The 27962-nt window shown below is 45.4% G+C and overlaps 1 protein-coding gene across 4 annotated transcripts in view; it reads right to left on the bottom strand.

The window, feature by feature from the left end:
- OSBPL5 (oxysterol binding protein like 5) overlaps positions 1-27962 on the bottom strand; it is a 130238-nt gene that overhangs the window by 28438 nt on the left and 73838 nt on the right. For all 4 annotated transcript variants that reach the window (XM_088451801.1, XM_088451799.1, XM_088451798.1 and 1 more), the window contains 9 exons: positions 24081-24182; positions 19795-19998; positions 17773-17857; positions 16163-16334; positions 14089-14275; positions 13698-13882; positions 5945-6026; positions 5109-5207; positions 3714-3810 (listed from right to left, as the gene is read on the bottom strand). In XM_088451801.1, the coding sequence (XP_088307927.1) occupies positions 3714-3810; positions 5109-5207; positions 5945-6026; positions 13698-13882; positions 14089-14275; positions 16163-16334; positions 17773-17857; positions 19795-19998; positions 24081-24182 (1213 nt within the window). The remainder of the gene's footprint in view (positions 1-3713; positions 3811-5108; positions 5208-5944; positions 6027-13697; positions 13883-14088; positions 14276-16162; positions 16335-17772; positions 17858-19794; positions 19999-24080; positions 24183-27962) is intronic.

Raw genomic sequence — 27962 nt, 5'->3', positions numbered from 1 at the left:
ACAATTATTTTTATTTTCTGAATAAGATATTTTGTTCTATTGGTAAAATTTCCGACTTCCTCCCTTAGTAACATAGCAGCGGATTTAATGGAGAGAGTGATACAAGGTAACCTGACCGAGAAGGTCTGAGAGAGGAGAATAAATGTTCCTAACTGGGTTTTCATCTTTGCAGTTTTCCCACCACAGTCAGAGGATGTGAGCGGAGGCTGTCAGCCGGCAAACCACAGAGACATGGAGTGACAGCACCTCCCGACTGATCTCACATCCAGGAGGTCAGCGAGTCTACAGTCCTATAAATATCTACAGTATATCTGGGTATAGGCTGTCACACGTGTGTATGAACAGGGACGTAACTAGGTATTTGAAGGCCCCATAGCAAACGTTTGTAAGGGCGCTGTATATAACTCTGACAAGGAAGATGGGCCTCATAGCAGCTGTACCCCTTGTACCTATGGTAGTTACACCCATGGGCATGAAAGAGTCACATACAACATAGGGGCCTCTGCAAGCCCAAATAAATTGGCAACATTTGGCTCTCAGTAATGGGAGAGTCTGCACTTCTAAAGCTGCATACACATACACACACACACACACACACACACACACAACGATTTTGTTACCAACAATTTTATGAACGATTATCTGTCAGATTTTTTTAAAGTGTAATGAACGATTTTTTTGAACTACAAACGATTTTTGCATATTCCCTTAATGAAAATAGTTCAGTTGACAAGTCTGACTGAACTACAAACGTGAACGCGCATGAACGATAATCTGAACGCGCATGAACGATAATCGTTCATTGTTTGAATCAGAAAGTGAACGATTTTCCAAACGGTTATCATTAAACGATATTGTTTAACAAGAGTCGTTCAAAAAAATCGTTGTGTGTGCTGCATACACACACACAACGATTTTGTTACCAACGATTTTATGAACGATTTTCTGTCAGATTATCTGTCAGATTTTTTAAAGTGTAATGAACGATTTTTTTGAACTACAACGATTTTTGCATATTCTCTTAATGAAAATCGTTCATTTGACAAGTCTGACTGAACTACAAACGTGACCGCGCATGAACGATTATCGTTCATCGTTTGACTCAGAAAGTAAACGATTTTTTCAAACGATTATCATTAAACTATATCATTTAACGATAATCGTTCAAAAAAATCGTGTGTGTATGCAGCTTTATACTTCTAATCTCCCAAATGATAAGAGGATTTTTAAAGTTAATTAACTTTTCTATCGCCTTCTGGTGCAAAAAGAAGGATGCTGTACAGCTGATTCCAAACTATCTACTTGTGAGGTGGAGATTTCAGCGGAGATCTATCAAGGGCGTTTGAAAAGAAAGTGGTCTGAGCTTTACTACAAGAGACCACAGCAGGCAGCCGGGGCTCTTGTTAGCTTGTATGCACATGGAGACCAATGTGCCGCTGCTCCCTGCAGAACATCAACCAAAGTGCTCTGCAGGAAAGCTGATAACGGTCAGAAATAACTGCGGACATTTCCTTAAACCTCTTTATTTTTTTCAGCAATGCCAGCCGGGGCCTCGTGAATCTTACGGCTTATATATTTATTTCCTTTGCAGGAAAGCCTGTGCGGCTTATGTGACCTTCGCATCCTACTCTGCAGCATTAATATATATATGAAAGCGCGCAGAAATGCAAACACGGCCTGCGCACTTATGTGACGGATTGCGCTAATCCTACCGAATGCACATTCACTTTCTAATTTATAGCAAATATACATTTCCATTATTACTCTGTTCCCTTCCTGTGTATTTCCGGCAGAAAGTCCCAGAGTCAGCTGGAAATATTTCTGCACAAAACGGAGTTAATGGGAATCGCTGCCATTGTGTACAGTGTGAATAGATCCGGTAACATACACACAATTAGCGGTTATACTAACAGGACGGTTATCTGCTCTGTGCTGCTGACAGGACAGTTCCTCTATGAATGTCTGCACTCCTGTATATAGTAACATTCTCAGTGTATCTGTACAGCCAGGTAAGGCCAAATGCGCAAAGTCAGAGATGTCTACTATGAGCGTTCGTGCGCGCTGTAATACCGAATGGTGCGCCCTTATACGCCATTATGGAAAATTGCCTATGGCAGGGGCAGTTTCTCTGTCTATGGCCTCCTATGCATCTGGTAATGCAGCCGCTTAAATGGACACTCCCATAATATGCGCACTGAATGGACCATTTCTGCGTGCACTACCAGCCACCGCCCAGGAATGCCCGTCACTTTTTTGATACCGTGTGAATTGATCTCAACAGCCCATTTGCGCCTACTCTCTGTAACGCATGCGCCGCAGAGGTTTATACAATATTCGCCATTGGATGTGAATCAGCCCCACAGTGTACAAAGTCAGCCTTTTTCTTTTTATTAACTCTTTACCACCTGGTGCAAACATACAAATAGTTATTTTACTGGTAAGGTTTTTTTCATTAAATGTACGAAAAGGGTGAGAAATATTTAGGTGTCTCATAGCCCAGTAACATCAATAACAGCTCAATTGTCTGATACCCTTTATTTCTAATTATTCATTCAGTAAGTGGATGGTTTATAAATACATGGAAACAATGATCTGCCCTGATAAAGTGTCTGGTCGCCTAAGCACAGAGCAGGCAGCCAATAGTCAGGAGAACGCAGCCTATCCAGTCTCTAGGAACCACAGACGTCTCATCACTAACCCAGCCAGCAAGATAAACAGGCTTTTGAAATATTTATACTGTCTGTCGGCAAGTGCTTGTATAAATGAACTGTTAACGCTTCTTGCTGTTCAATAAAGTTCCCGTATTTGCACCAGTCATCATTTTGTTGGAAATGATGTGTGTGCGGGTGTTGATATTGCAGTGTTATATAGGCACACACCAGCAGATGACTCACACTATGAACAGCCCAGTTACTTAACCAGTGGTGTCGGTTTATTGAAGTATAGTAGGTACAGTCGTACTCACTGTTGCAAGCACACTGGTGATGGAGTGGAGCTGGGTTCTATCCAGGTCACCAGCCTGTGAGAGTGTATGCTGCTCGCAGGTAGCGGTACAGGATGCTGGAACAGCTTTACAGCAGGTAATGGCAAGGTTCTCTCATGGGGCTAAGTAGGAGAATTCTGTCTCCCACCATGACACTCTTCACACTAAAAACAAGATGGCCCCTGCATGTGCTCAATAGTGATCACAGTGGCCATCTTGGGATAGGGCATGAAGCCTCCCTGGAGAATAGGAAGACCAGAGTCTGCACAGTAGCTCGCTCTTCTTTCAACACATTTACTTAGTACAGTGTATAAAATGATAGCTGGAAGCTGATTGGTTGCTTTGGCCAACGCCCCCTCTTTCCTCTTTAGAAGGGTTGATAAATCTCCCCCTGAAAGTGTGTGACAGTCAGCAAATATTGGTACACTGGCTGACTCCGGTTATCATTTGGGAACCTAATCAGGTCTTTCCATTCAGCCAATTATAACTTAGACCTAACCACACTGAGAAATGCAGTCCTGGGGCAAACAGAGAATTCTTTGTTGTAACCCTTATCAGCCAATCACATAATTGCTTTTCCGGAGCCCTGATGAAAGCAGCAATACGATTGGCTGACAGGGAATTACAAAAGGTGGAGCTATTTTCTCCTGCATAACTGGAATCTGTGTTTTCTTAGCTGCCCTGCGAGAGCCAATAATAAAGATCAGGCTGACGGCCATCTTGTTCATACCATAAAACCTGGATCTGGCCAAAATGCTCCCAGTGATGCAAAATCCGTCCTTCCGGTTGCTGACGTGAAACGCCGACACTGGAGGGTGGTGACTTACCTGCAAAAGATGCATGTTTTAATACGAATACATTTCGCATGCACTCTGTATGACATGGAGGCAGGATTATGGCGGGATGGGAGGGGACATGCAGTGAGGTATAATTCCACATGACGGGGGTGACATGGGGCCAGGAGTGTAACGCAGTGATGGGCGGCCCAATACTCTTCATGGGTCACCCCCTACCCTTATTCTCAGTAATATGTTATTACAGATAGAGGCCTCTTATTTTGCTTGAGGTATTTTTATAACCTATCAGCAGCCATTGCACACACGTTACAAATGTTCCCAGAAATAATGCTACTACGCATGCACAAAATGGCCGCCGCACCCTTTCTGGTCATTTGTACAGCACTGCTGATATGGGACTCCGGAGAGCTGAGGTAAGTATTTAAGAATATGGGTGAAGGATGTGAGGTGCCCCCCGCCTGTGTCCTCCTCACACCCTGCACCCACTATAGAGGAGCCACTGCACTCATGGGGGGGGGAGGGGTAATTGGTTGGCAATGATGGTCGTGAGGTGCTGGTGTTTCATAGTTTTCTGCGGCACATCGCAACCACCAACATAGTACAATATATATATATATTTTTCTTTTTTCATAGTGGTGGGATGTTGTGTTGGTGCAACAAACATCCTCGCTAACTCGATACTGCCCATGTTATTGTTCTGAACCCATCACACCAGCTCTACAACCTGTACACGCAGATGCTGGTGGCTCCCTGGGAGATAGGGGCGGCCATTATGGCCATGTACATACAATATAGCAGGGAATGAGCGTCAAACTTAGCTGCACAGATTTCCTGAAAATGGGCAACAGGCAATAACATTCCAATATAACATCACTAACATCATACATTCAAAGGGTACATAAAGCAAACTATGCCACCACCAATATAACATCACTAACATCATACATTCAAAGGGTACATAAAGCAAACTATGCCACCACCAATATAACATCACTAACATCATACATTCAAAGGGTACATAAAGCAAACTATGCCACCACCAATATAACATCACTAACATCATACATTCAAAGGGTACATAAAGCAAACTATGCCACCACCAATATAACATCACTAACATCATACATTCAAAGGGTTCTTAAAGCAAACTATGCCACCAATGTGCAAATATAGCACTTAAAATGCTTCCAAATTCATGTGCTACAAGGTAGGTCTGCCTCAGTCTATGGGTAAATGGCGCAGTGACGGGCGGTGACTGTGCCCAGTGCCCACTGAATGAAGAAGTGATGCAGCTGCGGGTCAGGGGATCGATGCCTGGAAACATTTACCTGCTCTGCTATGTAAAATGTGTGACTATTGGTCTGTGGGTGAAACCAGCAGCAGCGGAATTTCTCTCCCAGTATGGAGTTGTACGGCTTTTTTATTCCCTGTAAGATAGAGACATTAGGGAGGAAGGTACAGGAAGGACACGGTCAATAGCTTTGTATTCCTCGTTACAGTGCCTGGAGTCCCCATTCCCTTTACATTAGAGAGGTTTGTAACAACTAATCAATTTACCTTTGTACTGCTCACTTTATCATGAGCCATTTGTGGCTTTTGTTTTACCATGAACAAGATACCTATCTACTTATTGCCCCAATACTGAACAAATATGTATGTCTGCAGTTGTGAGCAGAATACAATGTACATGTTAGAATATGGTATAAGAGCGCACAACTGTAGCACACAGGAGTCTTGTGGGCATGTGGTAAGAACATTGTTTTTCTGTATATAGATAACTATAACTGTACTGCAGAGGTGGGCTATCAAATAGGCCACTAGGCTCCTGCCTATGGGGTAGATGTACTAAGCTATGGAGAAAGATGAAGTACCAGCCGATCAGTTCCTGTCATTTTTCAAAAACAGCTTGTAAACTGACAGTTTGCAGCTGATTGGTTGGTACTTTCTCTCTCGCCAAGGCTTAGCACATGGACCCCTATATCCCTGATTGCTCCAATGTGCGCTTTATTTCAGCAAATATATGTGGGAGTGGGGTTGGGGGGATGGACCCCTCTCCCCCCCTTTGGTAAAGTGATATTTATTTTCCAGATAAAAATATCAGTTATTATGATACATTTACATCTACTTTCAAATATTGTGATTAAATAAGGAAATGTTTTCTCACCTTTGGTTTCTTGTAAAATCCTGATAAATACCATTTCAGAACTTGCTTCATACGACAATAAGGGTCGTCCTCAACAGCCGCCCTGTAACCAGACCAGATTTACTGTCTAAGCCGCGGGTGCAATGTCACACAGGGCGAAGGTCAATCTGCACAGTCAGCGCAACAATACTAGCCTACCGTGTATCTATGGCAACAGCAGTAATCTATATTATTACACACACACAGTTACCGTATATATCGCGGTCAGAATGCCGGCACCAGAATCCCAAAGGTAAGTAGCAGGGTTAGGGTTTAGGCTTTGGCACTAAAGGAGGAGGGTTAGGTTACGGGTGCAGGGAGGGGGGAGGTCGTATTTGCCGACGGGCTGCCAGGTCAGTGCAGAAGAGAGGATGGGGTGGCTTCAGTGGGTGGAGCGGGGGCGTGCCGAGGCGAACGCATCATCGTGTCCCCGTCCCCTGCTTTATAATGCCGATATTACTGGCATTGGGCGGGGCTACGATGATGCGATTCAGTGCAAATTGCGTCCGTTCACCGAACCGCCCACTTTCACATGCGGGCGTGGGGGGTCGGCGGCTATTCCGGGGGACTCGCCTACTCCTGTGGGGTGCTGGGAGCAGTACCCGATTTTCGGGAGACTCCCGGCAGGTGTCGGTAGCCTAACCCTGTCGGGATTCTTACCGCCGGCATCCCGTACCCATCCCGTTTGCAAGCTGTCGGATCCTAAGTTGGGACCAAAGAAATAAAAGTAAGTACATGTATGATATGTGCATGCAGGGTAAATACTGGCTGCTTCTGCATGTAGCCCGCAAATCGCGGACAACTTTAGTCTTACACTCCTATTTAAATTTGCGTTAGGACACGCCCCTCCCAAATCCAACTCTGCGCCCGTTACATCTGCCCCACCTGCAGCGATACATGGTTTTATCAAGGTGCAAATGTGCCCCCAGCTGTGAAACAGCCCCCAGGGGTACGACGTCCTTACATAACCCGCTGTGCGCTAGGATTATCATTATGCAGCAATAAAAGACCAAAAAAATTATTCTTCTGCATTCCTGCTATTTCCTGATGACTCCATACAAAACCTATTTGTGCTCTAATTAATAGAAGTTGGCTGCTCTGCAAAGTTTTACTCCATATAACTAAATGGAAAGGCGTCTCAGGTATACATTATAAGTAGTAATACATTCCTAGCTATGTGCGTCTTACCAGGCAAGCAGAAAAACTGCAAGACTTGTACTTTCCCTGCCAGGATTGTCAGTCTGTTCTGGAAAGTGCTAATTGCAGGGCCAGAACGCAACACAGCTAGTTTATATAAAATATCCTGTATATAAAACGTATGACGGTGCCCGGCGGGAATAGATGGGGTACGTGCGTTCTGGCTGTTCTCGTGGCATAGTGTATAAATAAGCTTTTCCTGCTCTGCAAACCTGTCAGGAAAATGCCTGTTTGATAGATTACCATTAATAAAACATACACACTAGGATAAATACCAACTACGAATGGTGACAAGACATATATGTATACACAAATAACATCTGGGCCACAGAGGGCAGGTTACTCTACTATAAAAGGAAAACAAAATATTACATTATTAAAGGCTGGAATGTATTTCATTAGTATAAGTGCAATAGTCCAGATTTAATTTAGCAGAAAGCTATGGCCCAAAGTCAGACGTATATTGTAGAGTCTTGTAACGGATATGATCCAAAGCTGCATTTAGTTTGGTTTATTACCAATTTTATATATACAGCGTTTGACTTTCTCTAACCTATTATGTATGTAGCCATTTATTTTATATCTTGCTGGAAATGTGATCATTGTTTTATTTTATTAACTGTACTTATGGAATTATTATTGGCCTGTTAAGCATATAAACATACTGTACTGGTAGAGCTGGAAGGAGGAGGGGGGAACATTTAGGTGAGAAATAATGGAAACAATAGATATATACACATGATACTTCCCCCCTTCTGGTGTAATGACAGATATTGGACTGCAATTAATTAAAAAAAAAAAAGGAGCAAGCAGCATGGAGGAAGGTGACATACGACCTGCTCGCTACGCCAAATGCGTCCTCTCCCCTATGGAGTACGGCAACGGCTTCCATATTTCACACAGCCCAATGGGCATTATGCCAAGAGAAAAACTGCATTATGCTCTCACGAAGACAGATCACAAGACTCGGAGAGTAAACAGAGACCCGCGTTACCTTCTGTACATTAATGCGCAAAAATGAGGCGAGAGACATAGATCCACTTTACCCAGATTTCTCAAACTTTCTCTTACCAATTACCCATTATAATTTCATTATTTATTACTAATATTTAGTTTTGGTTACATCTGACAGATTTATGCGCCCATTGAATCTGCATGAGGCGTCGTTTGGATGTCACATGCTACAGATTGAAAAGCCCAGCGCTACATAAAATAAACTATTAATTTATTTCATAATCCACTTAAATCATCCAACACAGAGAACTACAAAAATGGCTTCAAAATAGATTTATCCTGACCGCTCTCTTGAATGCATCTAAATTGCTCTCCTATCTCCTGCCTCTCATTTACATACTAGAGCCGCAAAGCGTATGTAAGAAGTGATGGGTTTACATACATACATACATACATACATACATACATACATACAATATGCCGGTGGCACTCAAGGGACCTAACAAATGGTTAAGAAAACGCAATGACATAAACAATAACTGTGCAGGTAGATTAACATATTCAATTGTATCAAAAAGTGTCACTTCATGCTCACACCTGTCCTTTCCTAATTTGAGAGGTACAGGAATTTTTTTTTTACAGAACCTAAAAACGTAACAAGAACAATGGGGGGCAAAGGTCAGATATCCAGCATTGGCACACGTGTGCGTCCTCTTTGTGAGTGTACAGTGCATCTGCCCAATTCATGCTATATCAACTGGCAGAGATTCAGGGCCTGATTCAGAGCCGCTCGTAAGCGGCCGCTCGTTCGCTCCGAGCGATGTTTGCACATCTGCGCATGCGTATGGGTCGTAATGCGCATGCGCCAACCAGTCAGTACGGTCGGAAATCGTGTGCTGGCAAAATAGCAAGGGCCTGCTAATTTGAGTGACAGGATGAGGCGTATGTGGGTGGTAACAGGGGAAGGTGCTTGAAAACGGGGAGTGGAGATCCGAACGCAGGCGTGCCAAATGGTCAAAACGGGCGGTTTAAGGGTGTGCATAATTAACAAAGCAGCGTCATCGACCACGTCACTTGGTTGTCTCTTAGCCTGAACTGTTCGCATGATTACAGTAGGAAAATGCTACCACAAGAATAGCGAGCAGTTCATACGCCTTTCGATGTACTCGATTAATCTAATAAATAGCGGAGATGACGTATGATGCGAGCGGCCAAGGGGCGTCTTTACAAAATAGCGAGCACATGTTTCGGACGCTCGCTCAGACATAGAGGAGTCAACAGACCGCAAAGAGCGAGCGCTCAATTTAAATATCCGGCCCCTTTTTCTGAACGAGCGTCCGCAAATAGCGTCCGGCTCTGAATGAGGCAGTATCCAGGGACCAGGCCAGCGTGTGCATACAGTCTGTCTGTACACAGGCTTTAGCTATATAGAGGTTTTATAGCGGAGGAAGATAAAATAAAGGGTCAGTGTACTGCTGAGTGCCACTTATGAGGATGAGCACAGATTGGATTCACCTCCCTGGCAGGACGGAGCCAGACCCCGGACAGACCTGTATTTCCATTCATAGTGTAATCATACAGAGCAGAGACAATGCAGTAAGACATCTGCTGTTAGTCATCAGTCTATAATGGACTGGTGGACTGTGTAATCCTGACAAGCCTTAGATAGCCGCCGCTTCTATCTGTATGAGGTCGGGCATTAATGAGAAACTCCGGCTGTGCTCACCTAGAGGCGCACAATCCCTCCAACTACAAATACACAATTATATATATCACAGAGCTGGCGGCAAATGTGCAGAGAGCGGATACAAAGCAATAACCCAACCATAATGCAGAAAGTACATTTACTGTATGAGGAATTGGAAGACTAGGTTATAGGTTTCTTATGGTGATATAGGGGCTATTTATCAATAATCACATACTCAATGCAATGCGAGTGTGATCTTAGTACCCACGATACAGTATGCGATAATGCCGCCTGAACCATACTTAGCAACTCTCCCCGATTGTTAGGGAGACTCCCTGAAGAGTCTAGTAATCTCCCTGTCTCCCTGAAGAGTCTAGTAATCTCCCTGAGTACACCATACTCCCATTATATAGCTGTTATATATAACCCCCCCCCTTAATGGGATCATTAGTACAAATTTCCCTGCATTGGGTATAAGGCACAATGATTCCTATGGCTACATGCATTGTCTGAAAAGTATCAGTCTGTTTTCCCAACACATAGATCTTACTGACTGCTTCGGGGCTCGGTTACATGTGGATGTAAGTCAGGCTTAGGACACGCCTCTCAGATGTAGCAGTACACGCCTATCACATGTATGGCACACCTCTCAGATGTAGCAGTACACGCCTATCACATGTATGACACGCCTCTCAGATGTAGCAGTACACGCCTATCACATGTATGACACGCTTCTCAGATGTAGCAGTACACGCCCATCACATGTATGACACGCCTCAAGGTGCCCACACATATAGCGACATTTTACACGATCTGGCCGATTCCGACACATTGGAATGACAGATCGTGTAAAATATGGCCAAATCCTGAGTAAATCGTGATTCCCCACTCACGATTACGATGCGATGCGCGTCCCCGCTGGTCGCACATCGCATCGTCAGATCTGCCGTGCAGTAGAGCAGATCTGACAATCTAGGACATGATGCACTGTAAAAAGTCTGACTGCAGGAGAGATCGTTTGAAGATTGGACACCAAATCCTGTGCAGAGCTGCCGGGGAGAGTTTCAAGGGAAATCAAATTGTACACATCGGCTGACCGTGAGCACATCGGTATATGTGTGGGCACCTTCAGATGTAGCAGTACCCGCCTATCACATCTATGACACGCCTCTCAGATGTAGCAGTACACGCCTATCACATGTATGACGCGCCTCTCAGATGTAGCAGTACACTCCTATCACGACACGCCTCTCAGATGTAGCAGTACACGCCCATCACATGTATGACACACCTCTCAGATGTAGCAGGACACGCCCACTTTACCGCAGCGCTCATAGGTGCTGTTTTCCCAATCTCCCCGACATGCTTTTTCAGAAGTGGGCAAGTATGTTCTATGCTATATGTCCTGCGGAATTAGGGGCTCGGAAAAGAGACAGTCCCTGCGCAGGGCTAGGAGTGAAGAGACTGCATCAGTGGTCTCCTCCAATTCTATCAGGACGCCTGTACATGCATACTCTACAGGCCACGCATGTGCATAATCTACAGGCCACGCATGTGCATAATATACAGGCCACGCATGTGCATAATCTACAGGCCACGCATGTGCGGCGGCAAATTTTGCGAAGTGTAGCCCATAGTGTTTTCGGGGAATATTCTGCAAATATTTAATGATACATAGGCCCCATAGTGTCATGATACATAGGCCCCATAGTGTCATGATACATAGGCCCCATAGTGTCATGATACATAGGCCCCATAGTGTCATGATACATAGGCCCCATAGTGTCATGATACATAGGCCCCATAGTGTCATGATACATAGGCCCCATAGTGTCATGATACATACGGCCCATAGTGTAATGATAAATACGCCCCATAGTGTAATGATAAATACGCCCCATAGTGTAATGATAAATACGCCCCATAGTGTAATGATAAATACGCCCCATCGTGTTATTTGTTCATTAGGACGCGGTTTGTTGGTAGATGCGCAGAATACATGTCGCTAGGTCATTAGCGTTCTCTGTAACCTTATGTTTATGGTGCGGAGTCTGTAGGAGTTTATGGTGAATGATCCGATAGGAAAACATAAAATGCGCTATTAGATCTCACTCTCTCCAGCAGTATATGTAGCCGATGATAAATATCACATATCATGCTACATTGTCTATTGTTGTATAATATAACATGTTTGTTGTATAGTATTAGTCTGTATATGGTTTAATGTATGTATGTATACCGTATGTATGTATGTACCGTATGTATGTATGTATGTAATATTGTCTGATGTGACTGTATAACAATGGCAGCAGCACCGCTCGTGGCACATGGTGGTGATAAGAACTTCAGGACTTTTCGCTGGTTGGGCGCGGTGACAGTAGAGGGGGCTCTGATCTGTACCACAAAGTGCATATAAACCTTATTATTCTGGTTACTAGCTGCGGTCTCATTCCCGTACATCGCAGTATTGCTTCATCCATTATTATAGGTTTATGACGGGCACTGTACAAGCAGGAGCAGCCCATGTTTAGCTCTCCAATGAGCGGGCAACTACAAGTAGCAGCATGTCCGACAGTCTAGCAATCCGGTTTGTCCCAGAAAATCATTAACCATTAGTACACGTTCCACAATCCCAGCATGCACTGGCTGGAAGCTGCAATAATGGTGACAAAGGGGAAGGGACTGAGGGCCTGATTCAGAGCAGAACGCTCTGACCAGAGCGCTCGCTCTGAATCAGGGCCCTCCTCCCTAAAAATGGAGCGGCCTCTTGGACGCTCGCATAGCTGTGGGTTACCACCCACAGCTATGCGAGCGTCCATGATGATGGTCGCGATGGTCAAGACCATCGCGACCATTGGGCTTGCGACGAGACCCTGTGGTAGGGTCTCGCTGCCGCAAGCCCAGGAGTGATTTTGGCTCTATCAGAGCCAAAATCACTCCCACTGACATCATTACTGATGTCAGTGGGGCCGGACTCAGACGGTAGGCGTTCCCATGGGAACGCCTCCGTCTGGCAGCCACACCCCCGGCACGCCCACCAAAGGGGGCATGCTGTCATTCACCATCGACAGCACGCCCCCTTTGGTGCGAGACCCCGAGCGACGAATTCCTTGTCGCTCGCCGGGTCTCGCGCATGTGCACGACGGAGCTCCCTCCGTAGTGCGCATGCACATTCGCCCACCATCGACCCGCTTGCGAGCGTCCTTCGCTCGCGAGCGGGTCTGCATCAGGCCCTGAGACGTATATACTAAGAGCAACCATAATGCAATGAGAACTAATATACATTGTATAGCTTTACCTTCATACACTGCATAAACGCATAAAGGGGGCGATACGTATTACCGGCTGTAGCTCACTTTGCCGCTAAAAACACTCAGGTTATTAATATTCTATATACTTCAGCACAGACATTTACACACAATGGGGCTGGCGTGGAGCTGTATGCAAGTCTGTCGTAATCAATGCACATTGCGTCCACGGGACTAAATGCAGAAATTCCCCCCGTATGCCAGTGTGCGTGTATCTCTGCGTCCAAACATGTGGTTTTATAGCCATCATTACGATCACTGCGCATTTGCACCAGCGTCCTGCACCTGGTGCAAAAGATCTGTTGAAGGAAAAGGTGGAATTAACGCTGCAGATGCCGCAATTCCAGCGATGCGTCTGCTATTAACTTAGCCTATGCGCATACGCCCCATTACCACCCAGTTACTGAGCTGCGTACGGTTGCGTATAGCCCCCTACTTGCGTTCGCTCTGCGCCAGAGCTTGCGTGGTGAGAAAACACGCATGATACATTTCCGCAACTGACTTGCGTTCACCTCGGCGCCAGCCTCAGTACGTGCCAATTGGCGGGGCGTTTTATTATAAACGGTTACCCACTGGGGGGCGCACTCACTGGGAGAGGATGTCTGCGTGATAGTAATAGTCGGACAGTTTGTTCAGGAATGAGCGCGGTTCCAGGATAAAGGTCGGCAGGACGACCCTGGACAGGTCCATCCCGGGTCTCATCTGCTTCAGCAGCGTCCACATCAGACTTTTGTTTTCATCAGAAACCATCTCCGTCTGCGACGCTTCTCCGATCTAACGGAACAAGAGGAAGACAAAGGAACAGCGGCTGCATTTTCTGAGTAATGGCGGTAGGGCAGGGGCAGAATCCCTGGCGCACCCACCGGTTGTTGCCCTGCGGTATCCAGAATACTACAATGGAATTACAGGGGACACAGCATGTATAACACCTGTCCAAAATATTTATGGGGGTTTTATTATCCCAGAGCGCCCCGCCATACCTCCCCAAATTCCTCGTACAGCTCCTCCATGTATGTGGTCCCCTCCCTGTCCAGCGAGATCTCTCCGTGCAAGTCGGACTGGTCGCTCTCGCTAGTTTTCCGGTTGTGCTCATTTTCCGACTCCTCCACATTATCTTTTTCCGACTTGTCAGAAAAGGCGTCGTTTTCCTGCGCAGATTCATTAAGCCTAAAGAGGGTTTGTATAAATAAAAAAAAAAAAAGATCTGATAACATTTAGATATAATTGTATACAACCACCCGAAAAACACCCGTGCGCCCAAAAACTGCATCCACAGTTAAAGTGCGTATCCACTTGCTGATAGAGGAACAACATTGTAATCGTACAGTCGTTCCTCATCCTGTAATGAGCCCACAGTGAACGATATGTCGCTCAGTGCAGACACCCTCCCTCATCCCCAAACATGCCCAACCGGTTGTTATCGGCAGATTGACCCGCATGTTCAGGCGATGATTGATGTCGAAAACGACCAGCGTGAGCGCGCATCGCTGGTCGTTTTCGACATAAAACTGAACCATCATTAAGTGTTTGAACGATAACGATGTCATTATTGTTCAATCGCTCATTTTAATCAGCAAGTGGATGTGCGGAATAAGGTTTCAAAGATTCTAAACTCTTTAATGATCTCTTGTGTTGGGAATCTTTTAATTAAAAATCAGGCAATTTCAGAACAATGTGCCCTAGCGAGTGAGGAGGGTGGAACTAGAAACTAATGGCAACAAAACACTACACGGTCTGTGTGACCGAAGCCCTCTCAACATCCGCCCCATAGAGAAGTTATTTATGGAAAGTGGCGCTTTGCTAACACAGGGGCTGATTCTCAGTCGCATGAAAGCGGGCACAAGTGCGGAAGTCTGCAGCAGCCAGACTAGCCTGCTCATTTATCAACGAGTTTATCACTAAAACTAGTGATAAATGTCACTGTGTATGATAAATGGTGCTCCAGCCAATCAGCTCCCAACTGTCAACTGTTAGAAAAGTGGGAGCTGATTGGCTGGAGCACCATTTATCACACGAAGAGACATTTATCACTAGTTTTGAGTTATAAACTCGTTGATAAATGAGGCTGTAACTGCCCTATGCTAAGGAGAGGGGCCGCACGGCTTCATGCATCTAGTCACACTGCCCAATGGTTTTCCCTAACCGTCATCATCATTATTACCGTCACTTACACCTACCACATGCCAGGTTCAAAAGATCAGAAAATGGCATCTCAACGGCAGGACTCCTAGCAGCACAGAAATCTGGCTACAGTCCCACATCGGTATACGGTCAGAAGATCAACAGTATCCGTGTTGACACCATAATGTCGAAATGATTCAAACTGTTGACAGGCACCATGTCGAGTTCCTCAAAATGTCAACATGTAAACTGTTGTAATGTGAAGTGTCGACAGTCTGAAGATGCTGACGGTTAGGGTTAGGCTGCGCGCGGGGGGGGAATTTCTCGAGATCTCCTCTAGAACTCATCCTCATGTGAACACCAGGACCCCAAAAAAGATGCTGGAGCCACTGCCACTGTAAGGGAGGTTAAGACACCACTAGACCACCAGGGACCGTCAAAATGTCACCCATGTAGACATGATGAATGTACCCAATCCCCCTCGAAAAGGTAGCTGCCCAGTTGACAAGTAAGCAAGGAGCCACTGTCAGTAAGTAGGCTTCTGTGTGTGTGGTTGGGCTCACACCTTGTTGACCGTTGTGGTCAGTACTGGGGAGTAGGTGGCAGAGAGAGACCTTCATTGGCCTTCTAGGCCTCCGGTCCATATATCATCAGCTTGGGCCTCTATATCTACACCACTGGGCAGTGAAAGCTTATAGACTATCATCTACCCAAATTCGCCTAAAGCTTCTACTGCAGACGTGTGGCGGGGAGCAGCATTTAGATCACATTAGAGAGCAGGAAGAAAGAAACCAACAATGACTAACTGTTGCTATAACCTGGGCTATACCTTAACTTAGAAAATGGGCAGAGATTTATATTTGAAGTTGTAATGGCTTAGCTAGGCGTGACCCCCTCGGCCGTTACTGGGGCTGGTAAGAGCTGGGACCTTACTGGAAGAGCTCTTGCTCGGAGACGGTGGAGGCCTGCAGCAGCGTGTAGAGGCCGGTGTGGTTGATATCGGATGCGATGATCAGGTCACCGTCCTTTCCTTGCTTGGGCAAATTGATCTTGAAGAGACTGGAGCAGCGGAGGGCTAATTCCAGAGCATCCATCCAGCATCGGCCTGAAACAGAAGACACCTGAATGATGTGGTGGGGCTCAGTAATCTGATATACGCTTATACACTGTAAGATTGGCTCTGGCGGTTATCCCCGTATGGTATAATGATTAGTTCTCTCTCTACATAGTGTTATAAAGCTTCTCAAAGGGTATATTACACTGTGAAATGTGTCTGGAATATAACCTGAAAGATTGCAGAACAATAACCCCAACCAGGTCTACCCACAACCCCCAACTAGACTACCTGCAAGTATCCGCTGTCTGACAACATGTCGTATGTACACGCTTCCAAAAACTTAAACAATGAATAACTCAGTATACTAGGTGTCGTGTATTCAGTGGACAAGAACAGTGAGCCTACAGGGAAACAGATAAGCAGGATAGTAGGTGCATGCATGCAGAAATACATGTCAGGAAGAAGCCAGGAGGACAGACATAGGACAGAAGGCCCTGCTCGTCACAGGTCACATTTTAGAAGGAGAGGGTAATAAGAGACAATAGGCGCTAAAGGGTTATTAAGCTTAGCGATCCAGGCAGCTGGCTGTGGTTAGTAAACTGCTGACGTGGCAGGAGGGTGGGCTGAAGCTGTGAGAGGGGAGGATGACGTAGGTAAGGGCAGTGGAGACGGGGAAATAAGGGGGGGGGGGCAGGGATGAGAGGGAGGAGAGCAAGATGGGCAGAGTGGAGGGACATGAATAGCAGTCAGGGACCAGGGTAGTGCGGTTAGAGGTCCCTGGTGATACAGATTAATAACACGGTGATACAGATGAATGACTGAGAGGACATCTGAAAAACAGAAGTAGAGACAATATTGGGGCAGATGTACTAAGCTCTGGATAATGTGTTAAAGTGGAGAGAGTGATAAATGACCAGCCTATCAACTCCTAACTGTCACTTTTCAAACACACCCTGTAACATGACAGTTAGGAGCTGAGTGGCTGGTAGTTTATCACTCTCCAATTTATCACTTTTCAGAGCTTAGTACATCTCCCCCAATGTCTTTGTATTAGATTATTAGCTAATAACAATATTTCCTATGTACGTCTTTGTAAAATGATTGATTTCAGCAAACATGGCAGAAGCCCTAGTGTGCGATACTGATCGATCGATACCAGCTTTCATTGCCATAGATAGGAGATCTACTTTCAGGAAACTTTTTTTTTCTCTTTCTTTTCTTTTTAGTGGGTGGTGGGATGGGGGGTTGCACCGGCTTCATAAACTCAGGGTCCATGACACGTCTATGTTTTATATAATGTGTTACTTTCCTAAAGTCCTTGTGGAACAGATTTAATGGATTTTGGTGTCTATGAAATCATTTACAATCAGTAAAGATGGCGCAAATCTAAAGGAGCCTCCGTAACTGCGCAGAATTCCGGTGTGTAATATACCGGGACCCACGTCCGTGCAGCCACCGTTACTGAATGTAGGAGACACAAGCTTACCGTCCGACTCTGAGGCGGCTCTGAATATTAAGTGGCTGCTGGGTAGAGGTAGAGTGATGGAGCCAACGTTCTCCCCTTTAGGACCCTGAAACACAGGAATCATACAGGAACAGCGTCAGATGTACGGCAGGTGTAACGAAACGCTTCCGTCTCTATAGTGTTACATCGTCATCTGTCAGGTGCTGCGCTGGGTTATCACTTCCAATACAAAAGGTTCTTCAAAAGTAAACCCCAGTTCATACAGTAGCCGCCAAGTTACCGGGAACAGCCCCAGGTTTAAGTTTTATTTTTTCTTTCCCCAAAAATATTTGTTTTTCAGTATTGGCCAAATGTTCGGCTCAATTTCTCTTTTTTGGATATTAGATGCAGCTTTCGCACTAGTGTTATTCCATGGACTGTCTGCACTAATACATAATGGAGTGCGATATTTAAAGTGCAAATATATTATGTTATAATAACCATGTACAGATATAAATAACCAGCAAATATATAATTCTGGCTATTATAATGCTTCCAAGTCATACCAGGCCCGGCTTTGTGCGATGCGCTTAGATTCACCTCTCCAGGCGTCTAATATCCCTGAAACTGGTTTCAAATTGCCGGCACCTGTAGATTTGGGGCTGATAGGCAGGGCCCTGTTTCCCAGCATTACATGGTCACGTAATCTTATTTCACTCCATGCAATGTGCTTTAAGCAACATTATTTTTGATTTCTGTCTATTTATGGTACAGGCAGCGTTGGAGTGGGGTACAAAGGGTGTGAGATCGACCCTCCAAATAAACAGTTGCAGAATTGTAGTTTATCTGTGTTTTTATTGTATTATTTCTGCTGTTCTTATTATAATCCCATGTTATATCTGTTGGAATAAAAAGCCGCCCTCTCATACCTGGGTTCACAGCACCCATGGGGCAACTACCACGGAAAACGCACGTACATTTAAAGTGAATCCAGAATTTGTGTTGTCACAATACCATTATTACCATTATTACATGTGGTTCTTGCTACACTATAATAGTTTTAGATGCAAATCATAAAATATTAATCATAGCAACGTTAGCCCCAACCCAGCCCTCGTCCTTAAAAAACTAGACTAGTGTTATATAGTAGCACCCTATAGTCTGCTGATTAAGTGGGTATGATCAGCTGGCATTTAGTAACAGCCACGACAGGGTTTGACCACAAGAATAAAAGAATAGGGTGAGAAAGTTGAGAGATAAACCACCAACCAATCAGCTTCTTTTATTCTACAGGCTCTGGGACTCGTTTATCAATGAGTTTAATCATTTACAACGAGTGATAAAACTTGTTGCGTATGATAAATGCTGCTCCAGCCAATCAGCTCCCAACTGTCATCTGTTTAAAAAAGTGACAGTTGGGAGCCCTGCCCCCAAAACATCCTGACATCACATGGAGGAGGCGGGGCTACCAGGAATAAGAGGAGTGACTGGAACGTTGTAACGAAGCTCTGGACAGCTCTGCAGTGGTTCTACAGGCTGCAGGGTGCCGCTCTCTAGGCCTTGCACCCATGACGGCGGCACCACTTGCAAACCCCTAGTGGGACCCAGGCATGAGGACCAAACAGACGGACCACTCCTGGCTTTACTGGGACCGTCCGTGCGATCGGAAGACGGGCGCACTCACTGACCGACAAGTATCGGTTGTTACAACACCTATTGCAGTAGTTTTCAAACATTTTAAACCAAACAAAATGTCACATTGTAAAAGGAACAAAACTACACATTTACAGTAAACATAACAATTGTTTGAATCACCAACACAGACTGAGGAATAAATAGATTTCTTTCATGTTAAAGCACCCCATTATGGGTTTGCCCATGAGGTTTGCGGCTACGGTTAGGGGCAGCACGCGGCACACCTGAGCAATATTACCGATCAACTGAGGATTCCTATTAAAAAACAAATGCTGTGAATTTTCATGTGGTAGAAGCATCCAATGGGGACTGGCCCACAAATCCCATTCCCTCTATAAGCCGGAAAGACGCAAAATGTACCAAAATTACCTTAACCGCCCAAATAGACTGATCCAGCGGGTGATAGAGCTTAAAGCAGAAGCCATCTTTCTTGGTAGGTCTCTCAATCAGCTCGCAGGAGTGGAGCAGTAACGTCCCCACCCACTGCCCAACCTTTGGCGTTTTATATATGAGGAGCAGTCCTGGCTTCAGAACGCACCACAGCTTCGTCCAGCTCTTCAATGTGCCGCGGATCTGTAACAGAACATAGACATAAGCTGGCCACACGGATCAATGTATCTGGTTTCCAAGCAACTGGGTGCATTTCCCCATCACAACATCAAGTACTAAGCCTTGGGGAGCGATAAAGTTATGAGAGATAAAGTGACAGGAGGTGATTAGTTGGTACTTTAAGTGACAATTAGGAGCTGATTGGTTGGTACTTTATCTCCGTCCACTTTATCACTCTTCAGAGCTTAGTACATAGACCCCTAACAGAGCAAATGATACAGGTTAAGGTTACAATATATTTTAACACCAATAGATAGGAAATTATATAAATCAGATTTGTAGGTTTTGTGGAAAATTTAGGGAAGGACAAATCATGAAAGAGCCGATTGTAAAAGACTTAGGGCCTGATTCGGACCCACTCGCAAGCGGGTCGATGGTGGGGCAATGCGTGTGCGCGAGCCCCGGAGCGAGTGAGAAATTCACTCGCTCCAGAGCTCGCTACAAACGGGGCGGCTGTCGATGTTGATCGACAGCTCGCCCCGTTTTGTAGGAGGGGAGGGGGGGTGGCTGGTCAAACGGAGGCGTTCCTGAAGGAACGCCTGCCGTTTGTGGGCGGCCCTACTGACATCACTCGTGATGTCAGTAGTGAGCTTCCTGCTCTATTAGAGCAGGAAGCTCACTGGGGCTTGCGGGAACGAGACCCTACCAACAAGGGTCTCGTTGCAAGCCCAATGGTCGCGACCATCACCTGGCCACTCGCAAAAGCTGTGGGTGGTCACCCACAGCTTAGCGAGCGGCCAGGAGGCCGGGTAAAAAAAAAAAGCGTCCACCTGATTCAGAGCGAGCGCTCGCTTTTTGCGAGCGCCTCTGAATCAGGCCCTTAAAGCACTTGGACAATGTAACCACTGTGACTGGGCGACGAGTTACATAGAATAAATAATATCAACAAAACAAAAAGTCTTAAAATCCTGCAGGGTGCAGTCATAGTAATCCCTGAGACTTGTAAAATGTTACTTTCGACAGATAATAATTAGATTGATCAATTCGAATCGCACCATAATGGTCACAGATTTACAAAGATATAGATGTGTCCTGTTACTTAAATCGCATAACGCATGGCGCGAGACTTGTGCCCGCAAGCGGATACGCGCACTGGGTTCGCACCCGCACCACCATAGGAATGCATGGTGTGCTCACAGTGCGTGCCATAGCGTAGCATATGCTGCTGCGGGTAATCGCAAAACAGTAAAATATGGGCCTAATTCAGCAGCGGACACAAAAGCAATCGCAGCTGCAATCGCCAACGGATCGCAGTTGCTAAAATATACGATATGATTTCCAAAGCACATGGACGCCCGCGGCTGCCATCTCATACCCGTACGATGATGTGCAGACACAGCGTAAACATCGGTACCATTTACACACAGCAGGCAGCCATGCTTCATCGACACATCTCCTGACAAACCGTGACCTCTCGTGCTGCTTAGAGGCCGCAGTGCCTGATTTATGCGCGCCCACGTAACGGTGTTTAAGCGGTCTGACACGCCTGCGTTTTTCTAACCACCCCACCCCCGTTACCATCCTCCAACGCTGACTACCCGTCACTCACTTTGGTCCCTCGGTATGAACATAATTGTAATATAATTGCTGCGCGTGCACGGTGCGACTTACATGCATGCACAATGTCAAATAGTCGCTTGAACCACGTCGACATAGTCATTGTGTCCGCTCCTGAATCAGGCACTATGGACCTGATGCAGCAGGGATCGCAGTTGGTAATACGCACACAATCGACCAATTGTTGCGTACTGTAACATGCGTCGCAGTGCACCTGCACGAACCAGCCACTGCGATCGGGACTCATCGCAGAGTGATTGTCAGGAATTGGCGTTTATGGGTGGTGATGGGGGAGTGGTCGGGGAAACGCAGGCGTGTCAGTACGTGTGAACGCCGTTGCAGGGGCGTGCATAAATTATCCACTGTGATGCCTCATAGCGCGCTGGATTCCCTCTGCCCATTTTTCAGGTTGAGCTTTTACTATTGAGACCATTCAGCGCTACAGGGGCCTATTCATCAACACTAAAATAACGTTTTTAAGGACATTTTCCTTAAATAACGTTATTTTGGTATTCATGAACAGACTTAGCACAGGAGATATCACAGATATCTCCTTGCTAAGTCCCCCTGCGTTAATTTCCACACTCCCCATACATTAGTACATTAGTATTAGTACATTAGTTAGTATATTAGTACATTAGTATGGGGACATTAGTACATTAGTATATTAGTACATTAGTATGGGGACATTAGTACATTAGTATATTAGTACATTAGTATGGGGACATTAGTACATTAGTACATTAGTATGGGGACATTAGTACATTAGTATATTAGTACATTAGTATGGGGACATTAGTACATTAGTATATTAGTACATTAGTATGGGGACATTAGTATTAGTACATTAGTATATTAGTACATTAGTATGGGGACATTAGTACATTAGTATATTAGTACATTAGTATGGGGACATTAGTACATTAGTATATTAGTACATTAGTATGGGGACATTAGTACATTAGTATATTAGTACATTAGTATGGGGACATTAGTACATTAGTACATTAGTACATTAGTATGGGGACATTAGTACATTAGTATATTAGTACATTAGTATGGGGACATTAGTATTAGTACATTAGTATATTAGTACATTAGTATGGGGACATTAGTACATTAGTATATTAGTACATTAGTATGAGGACATTAGTACATTAGTATATTAGTACATTAGTATGGGGACATTAGTACATTAGTATATTAGTACATTAGTATGGGGACATTAGTATTAGTACATTAGTATATTAGTACATTAGTATGGGGACATTAGTACATTAGTATATTAGTACATTAGTATGGGGACATTAGTACATTAGTATATTAGTACATTAGTATGGGGACATTAGTACATTAGTATATTAGTACATTAGTATGGGGACATTAGTACATTAGTATATTAGTACATTAGTATGGGGACATTAGTACATTAGTATATTAGTACATTAGTATGGGGACATTAGTACATTAGTACATTAGTACATTAGTATGGGGACATTAGTACATTAGTATATTAGTACATTAGTATGGGGACATTAGTATTAGTACATTAGTATATTAGTACATTAGTATGGGGACATTAGTACATTAGTATATTAGTACATTAGTATGAGGACATTAGTACATTAGTATGAGGACATTAGTACATTAGTATGGGGGCATTAGTACATTAGTATTAGTACATTAGTATGAGGACATTAGTACATTAGTATATTAGTACATTAGTATGGGTACATTAGTACATTAGTATATTAGTACATTAGTATGGGTGCATTAGTACATTAGTATATTAGTACATTAGTATGGGTACATTAGTACATTAGTATGGGGATGTGGAAATTGTGGTATTCATCAAATTCCGAAAATGATCAATTTTCGGAATTTGATGCAGTTACTATGCGCCACTGTGAGGTGGCGAATAGCAGGTGAAACTTACCTGTATCAGCGTGTGCAGGTCCCCCGACGAGTCCCCGGTGCTCTACTCCATCCTCAGGCTCCGTCCTGCTGGTCTGTCATGTGCTCCCCAGCAGAGCACAAGAAAGTGTGGGGGGGGGGGGGGGGGGAGGACGGGGGGGAAGGTGATTGTAGGGGGGAGGGGGTGGGGAGGGTCAGGGGGGGCGGTATGAAACTTACCGCATCTGTAGGCAGTGCTGCGCATGCGCTGGTTTTACAGATGTAACAGCGCATGCGCAGCACTGTTTCCAGATGCGATAAGGTAGTGTAGGCAGGAAAAGTATCTATTTCCCGAAAAGCTGTCATCGCAAAAATGACAGCTACCGGAATAGATACTTATGGAGAGGTGGAATGATGAATTCCACCTATAATTAGCTAGAACTCCATGAGAGTTCTAAAGCTAATTATCTCCATTGAAATTTTACGTTTAATGAATAGGCCCCACAATCTGTTAGGATGGAGGGGCGCGGGCCTGGTTTTACAAATATAGGCCTGTATGCTTGGAGAGGATGAGACAGAATATACATCAGTAATACCTTTAGCCAGTCTGCCACAATGACCACACTGGGGTCTTTCAGGGCACTAAATAGCTGCTTCGTGGCCCTTTTCTTCTCCTGTCTGTAATTCTGTTTTTGCACCTGTATAATAGAAGCGAGACAGAAGATTAATCACAGATTAGCAACTCTGAGCCCTGGGAGTATGGAATCTGTGTGCACTGCTGTGCCCTGGGAGTATGGAATCTGTGTGCACTGCTGTGCCCTGGGAGTATGGAATCTGTGTGCTCCGCTGTGCCCTGGGAGTATGGAATCTGTGTGCTCCGCTGTACCCTGGGAGTATGGAATCTGTGTGCTCCGCTGTGCCCTGGGAGTATGGAATCTGTGTGCTCCGCTGTGCCCTGGGAGTATGGAATCTGTGGCTGTGCCCTGGGAGTATGGAATCTGTGTGCGCTGCTGTGCCCTGGGAGTATGGAATCTGTGTGCTCCGCTGTGCCCTGGAAGTATGGAATCTGTGGCTGTGCCCTGGGAGTATGGAATCTGTGTGCTCCGCTGTGCCCTGGGAGTATGGAATCTGTGTGCTCCACTGTGCCCTGGGAGTATGGAATCTGTGTGCTCCACTGTGCCCTGGGAGTATGGAATCTGTGTGCTCCACTGTGCCCTGGGAGTATGGAATCTGTGTGCTCCGCTGTGCCCTGGGAGTATGGAATCTGTGTGCTCCGCTGTGCCCTGGGAGTATGGAATCTGTGTGCGCTGCTGTGCCCTGGGAGTATGGAATCTGTGTGCTCCGCTGTGCCCTGGGAGTATGGAATCTGTGGGCTCCGCTGTGCCCTGGGAGTATGGAATCTGTGGGCTCCGCTGTGCCCTGGGAGTATGGAATCTGTGGGCTCCGCTGTGCCCTGGGAGTATGGAATCTGTGGGCTCCGCTGTGCCCTGGGAGTATGGAATCTGTGGGCTCCGCTGTGCCCTGGGAGTATGGAATCTGTGGGCTCCGCTGTGCCCTGGGAGTATGGAATCTGTGGGCTCCGCTGTGCCCTGGGAGTATGGAATCTGTGGGCTCCGCTGTGCCCTGGGAGTATGGAATCTGTGCGCTCCGCTGTGCCCTGGGAGTATGGAATCTGTGCGCTCCGCTGTGCCCTGGGAGTATGGAATCTGTGCGCTCCGCTGTGCCCTGGGAGTATGGAATCTGTGGCTGTGCCCTGGGAGTATGGAATCTGTGGCTGTGCCCTGGGAGTATGGAATCTGTGTGCTCCGCTGTGCCCTGGGAGTATGGAATCTGTGCGCTCCGCTGTGCCCTGGGAGTATGGAATCTGTGGCTGTGCCCTGGGAGTATGGAATCTGTGCGCTCCGCTGTGCCCTGGGAGTATGGAATCTGTGGCTGTGCCCTGGGAGTATGGAATCTGTGGCTGTGCCCTGGGAGTATGGAATCTGTGGCTGTGCCCTGGGAGTATGGAATCTGTGGCTGTGCCCTGGGAGCATGGAATCTGTGTGCTCCGCTGTGCCCTGGGAGTATGGAATCTGTAGGTCATTATATACACCTTATACACACAGCCTGCAGGTCATTATATACACCTTATACACACACAGCCTGCAGCTCATTATATACACCTTATACACACAGCCTGCAGCTCATTATATACACCTTATACACACACAGCCTGCAGCTCATTATATACACACAGCCTGCAGCTCATTATATACACCTTATACACACAGCCTGCAGGTCATTCTATACACCTTACACACACAGCCTGCAGGTCATTATATACACCTTATACACACAGCCTGCAGGTCATTGTATACACCTTATACACACAGCCTGCAGGTCATTCTATACACCTTATACACACACAGCCTGCAGCTCATTCTATACACCTTATACACACACAGCCTGCAGGTCATTCTATACACCTTATACACACAGCCTGCAGGTCATTCTATACACCTTATACACACACAGCCTGCAGCTCATTCTATACACCTTATACACACACAGCCTGCAGGTCATTCTATACACCTTATACACACAGCCTGCAGGTCATTCTATACACCTTATACTAGGGATGTGCAGGCTCGGATAGGTTCGAGTTTGCACGTGGAGTTCGGATTTTTCCCTCCAAAAAAACGGAACTCAGAACGAGGCAAAACGTCATCTTACATGGACGAACATCATCATTCCTGGTCTTTTGTCCAGGAATGATGATGTTCGTCCATGTAAGATGACGTTTTGCCTCGTTCTGAGTTCCGTTTTTTTGGAGGGAAAAATCCGAACTCCACGTGCAAACTCGAACCTATCCGAGCCTGCACATCCCTACCTTATACACACACAGCCTGCAGCTCATTCTATACACCTTATACACACAGCCTGCAGCTCATTCTATACACCTTATACACACAGCCTGCAGCTCATTCTATACACCTTATACACACAGCCTGCAGGTCATTCTATACACCTTATACACACAGCCTGCAGGTCATTCTATACACCTTATACACACACAGCCTGCAGCTCATCCTATACACCTTATACACACAGCCTGCAGCTCATCCTATACACCTTATACACACACAGCCTGCAGCTCATTGTATACACCTTATACACACACAGCCTGCAGCTCATTCTATACACCTTATACACACACAGCCTGCAGCTCATTCTATACACCTTATACACACACAGCCTGCAGCTCATTCTATACACCTTATACACACACAGCCTGCAGCTCATTCTATACACCTTATACACACACAGCCTGCATGTCATTCTATACACCTTATACACACAGCCTGCAGCTCATTCTATACACCTTATACACACAGCCTGCAGCTCATTCTATACACCTTATACACACAGCCTGCAGCTCATTCTATACACCTTATACACACAGCCTGCAGCTCATCCTATACACCTTATACACACAGCCTGAAGGTAATGTTATACTTTATTTTTTAGAATAGTGTGCCTTAAACATATATTGTGTACATTGAGCCATCAAAAAGCAAAAAGTGTCACTATCTCAGTTATGCAAAAAAATAAATAAATCTGTATTTCTTAATATTTGAATATGGGAGACTCAACCTGTAATACAGTCACCTATGCTGTAATAATACAGTCACCTATGCTGTAATAATACAGTCACCTATGCTGTAATAATACAGTCACCTATGCTGTAATAATACAGTCACCTATGCTGTAATAATACAGTTACTGGGCCTATTCCCGGCACAGGAAGAGCGACACCGCCGAGTCCGAATAATAAAAAAGTGACAGAGATAACACCTGCAGCAGCAGCAATGTATGTATCATTTATGTACCTTCCTTAAATATATGATTGCAAAATGAGTGTAAAATATTTATATTTATTCTCAAAGACAAATATCCACAACATCCACATTGGAGACTCAGTTGACTGTAATAGTGAAATCGTTAACTTTGTATTATGACCAACATATTAATGAATACATTTTACATGCTATACCATATAAATATGGAAAGTAGCGGCTTGTTCCTAAGTAAACCAATAAATCACTGGAAATTGTGGAATGGCAACAGAGGTTGTGCGACAATAACTGGCAGCGTCCTTTATTTAGGCTCAAAGCAGGTTAACACTCAGCAGTTCTGAATGGAAGCTCAGGACATGTAATTACCGTATGTCCTTCTCATCTCCTTCTCTCCCCCAGCACATCTCCTCCCAGGCTGGTGTATGGCAGTGCCCCATTATCTCCCCCAGCACCAATCTGTACATCTCCCAGGCTGGTGTGTGGCAGTGCCCAATTCTCTCCCCCAGCACCAATCTATCCGCACATCTCCTCCCAGGCTGGTGTGTGGCAGTGCCCCATTCTCTCCCCCAGCACCAATCTATCCACACATCTCCCAGGCTGGTGTGTGGCAGTGCCCCATTCTCTCCCCCAGCACCAATCTAT

This window comes from Taudactylus pleione, unplaced genomic scaffold, assembly GCF_031769625.1.
Source record: "Taudactylus pleione unplaced genomic scaffold, aTauple2 ptg000027l, whole genome shotgun sequence".
Taxonomy (NCBI): domain Eukaryota; kingdom Metazoa; phylum Chordata; class Amphibia; order Anura; family Myobatrachidae; genus Taudactylus; species Taudactylus pleione.
Note: the sequence above shows the minus strand (reverse complement) of the source record. Positions and strands in the feature narration are given on the sequence as shown.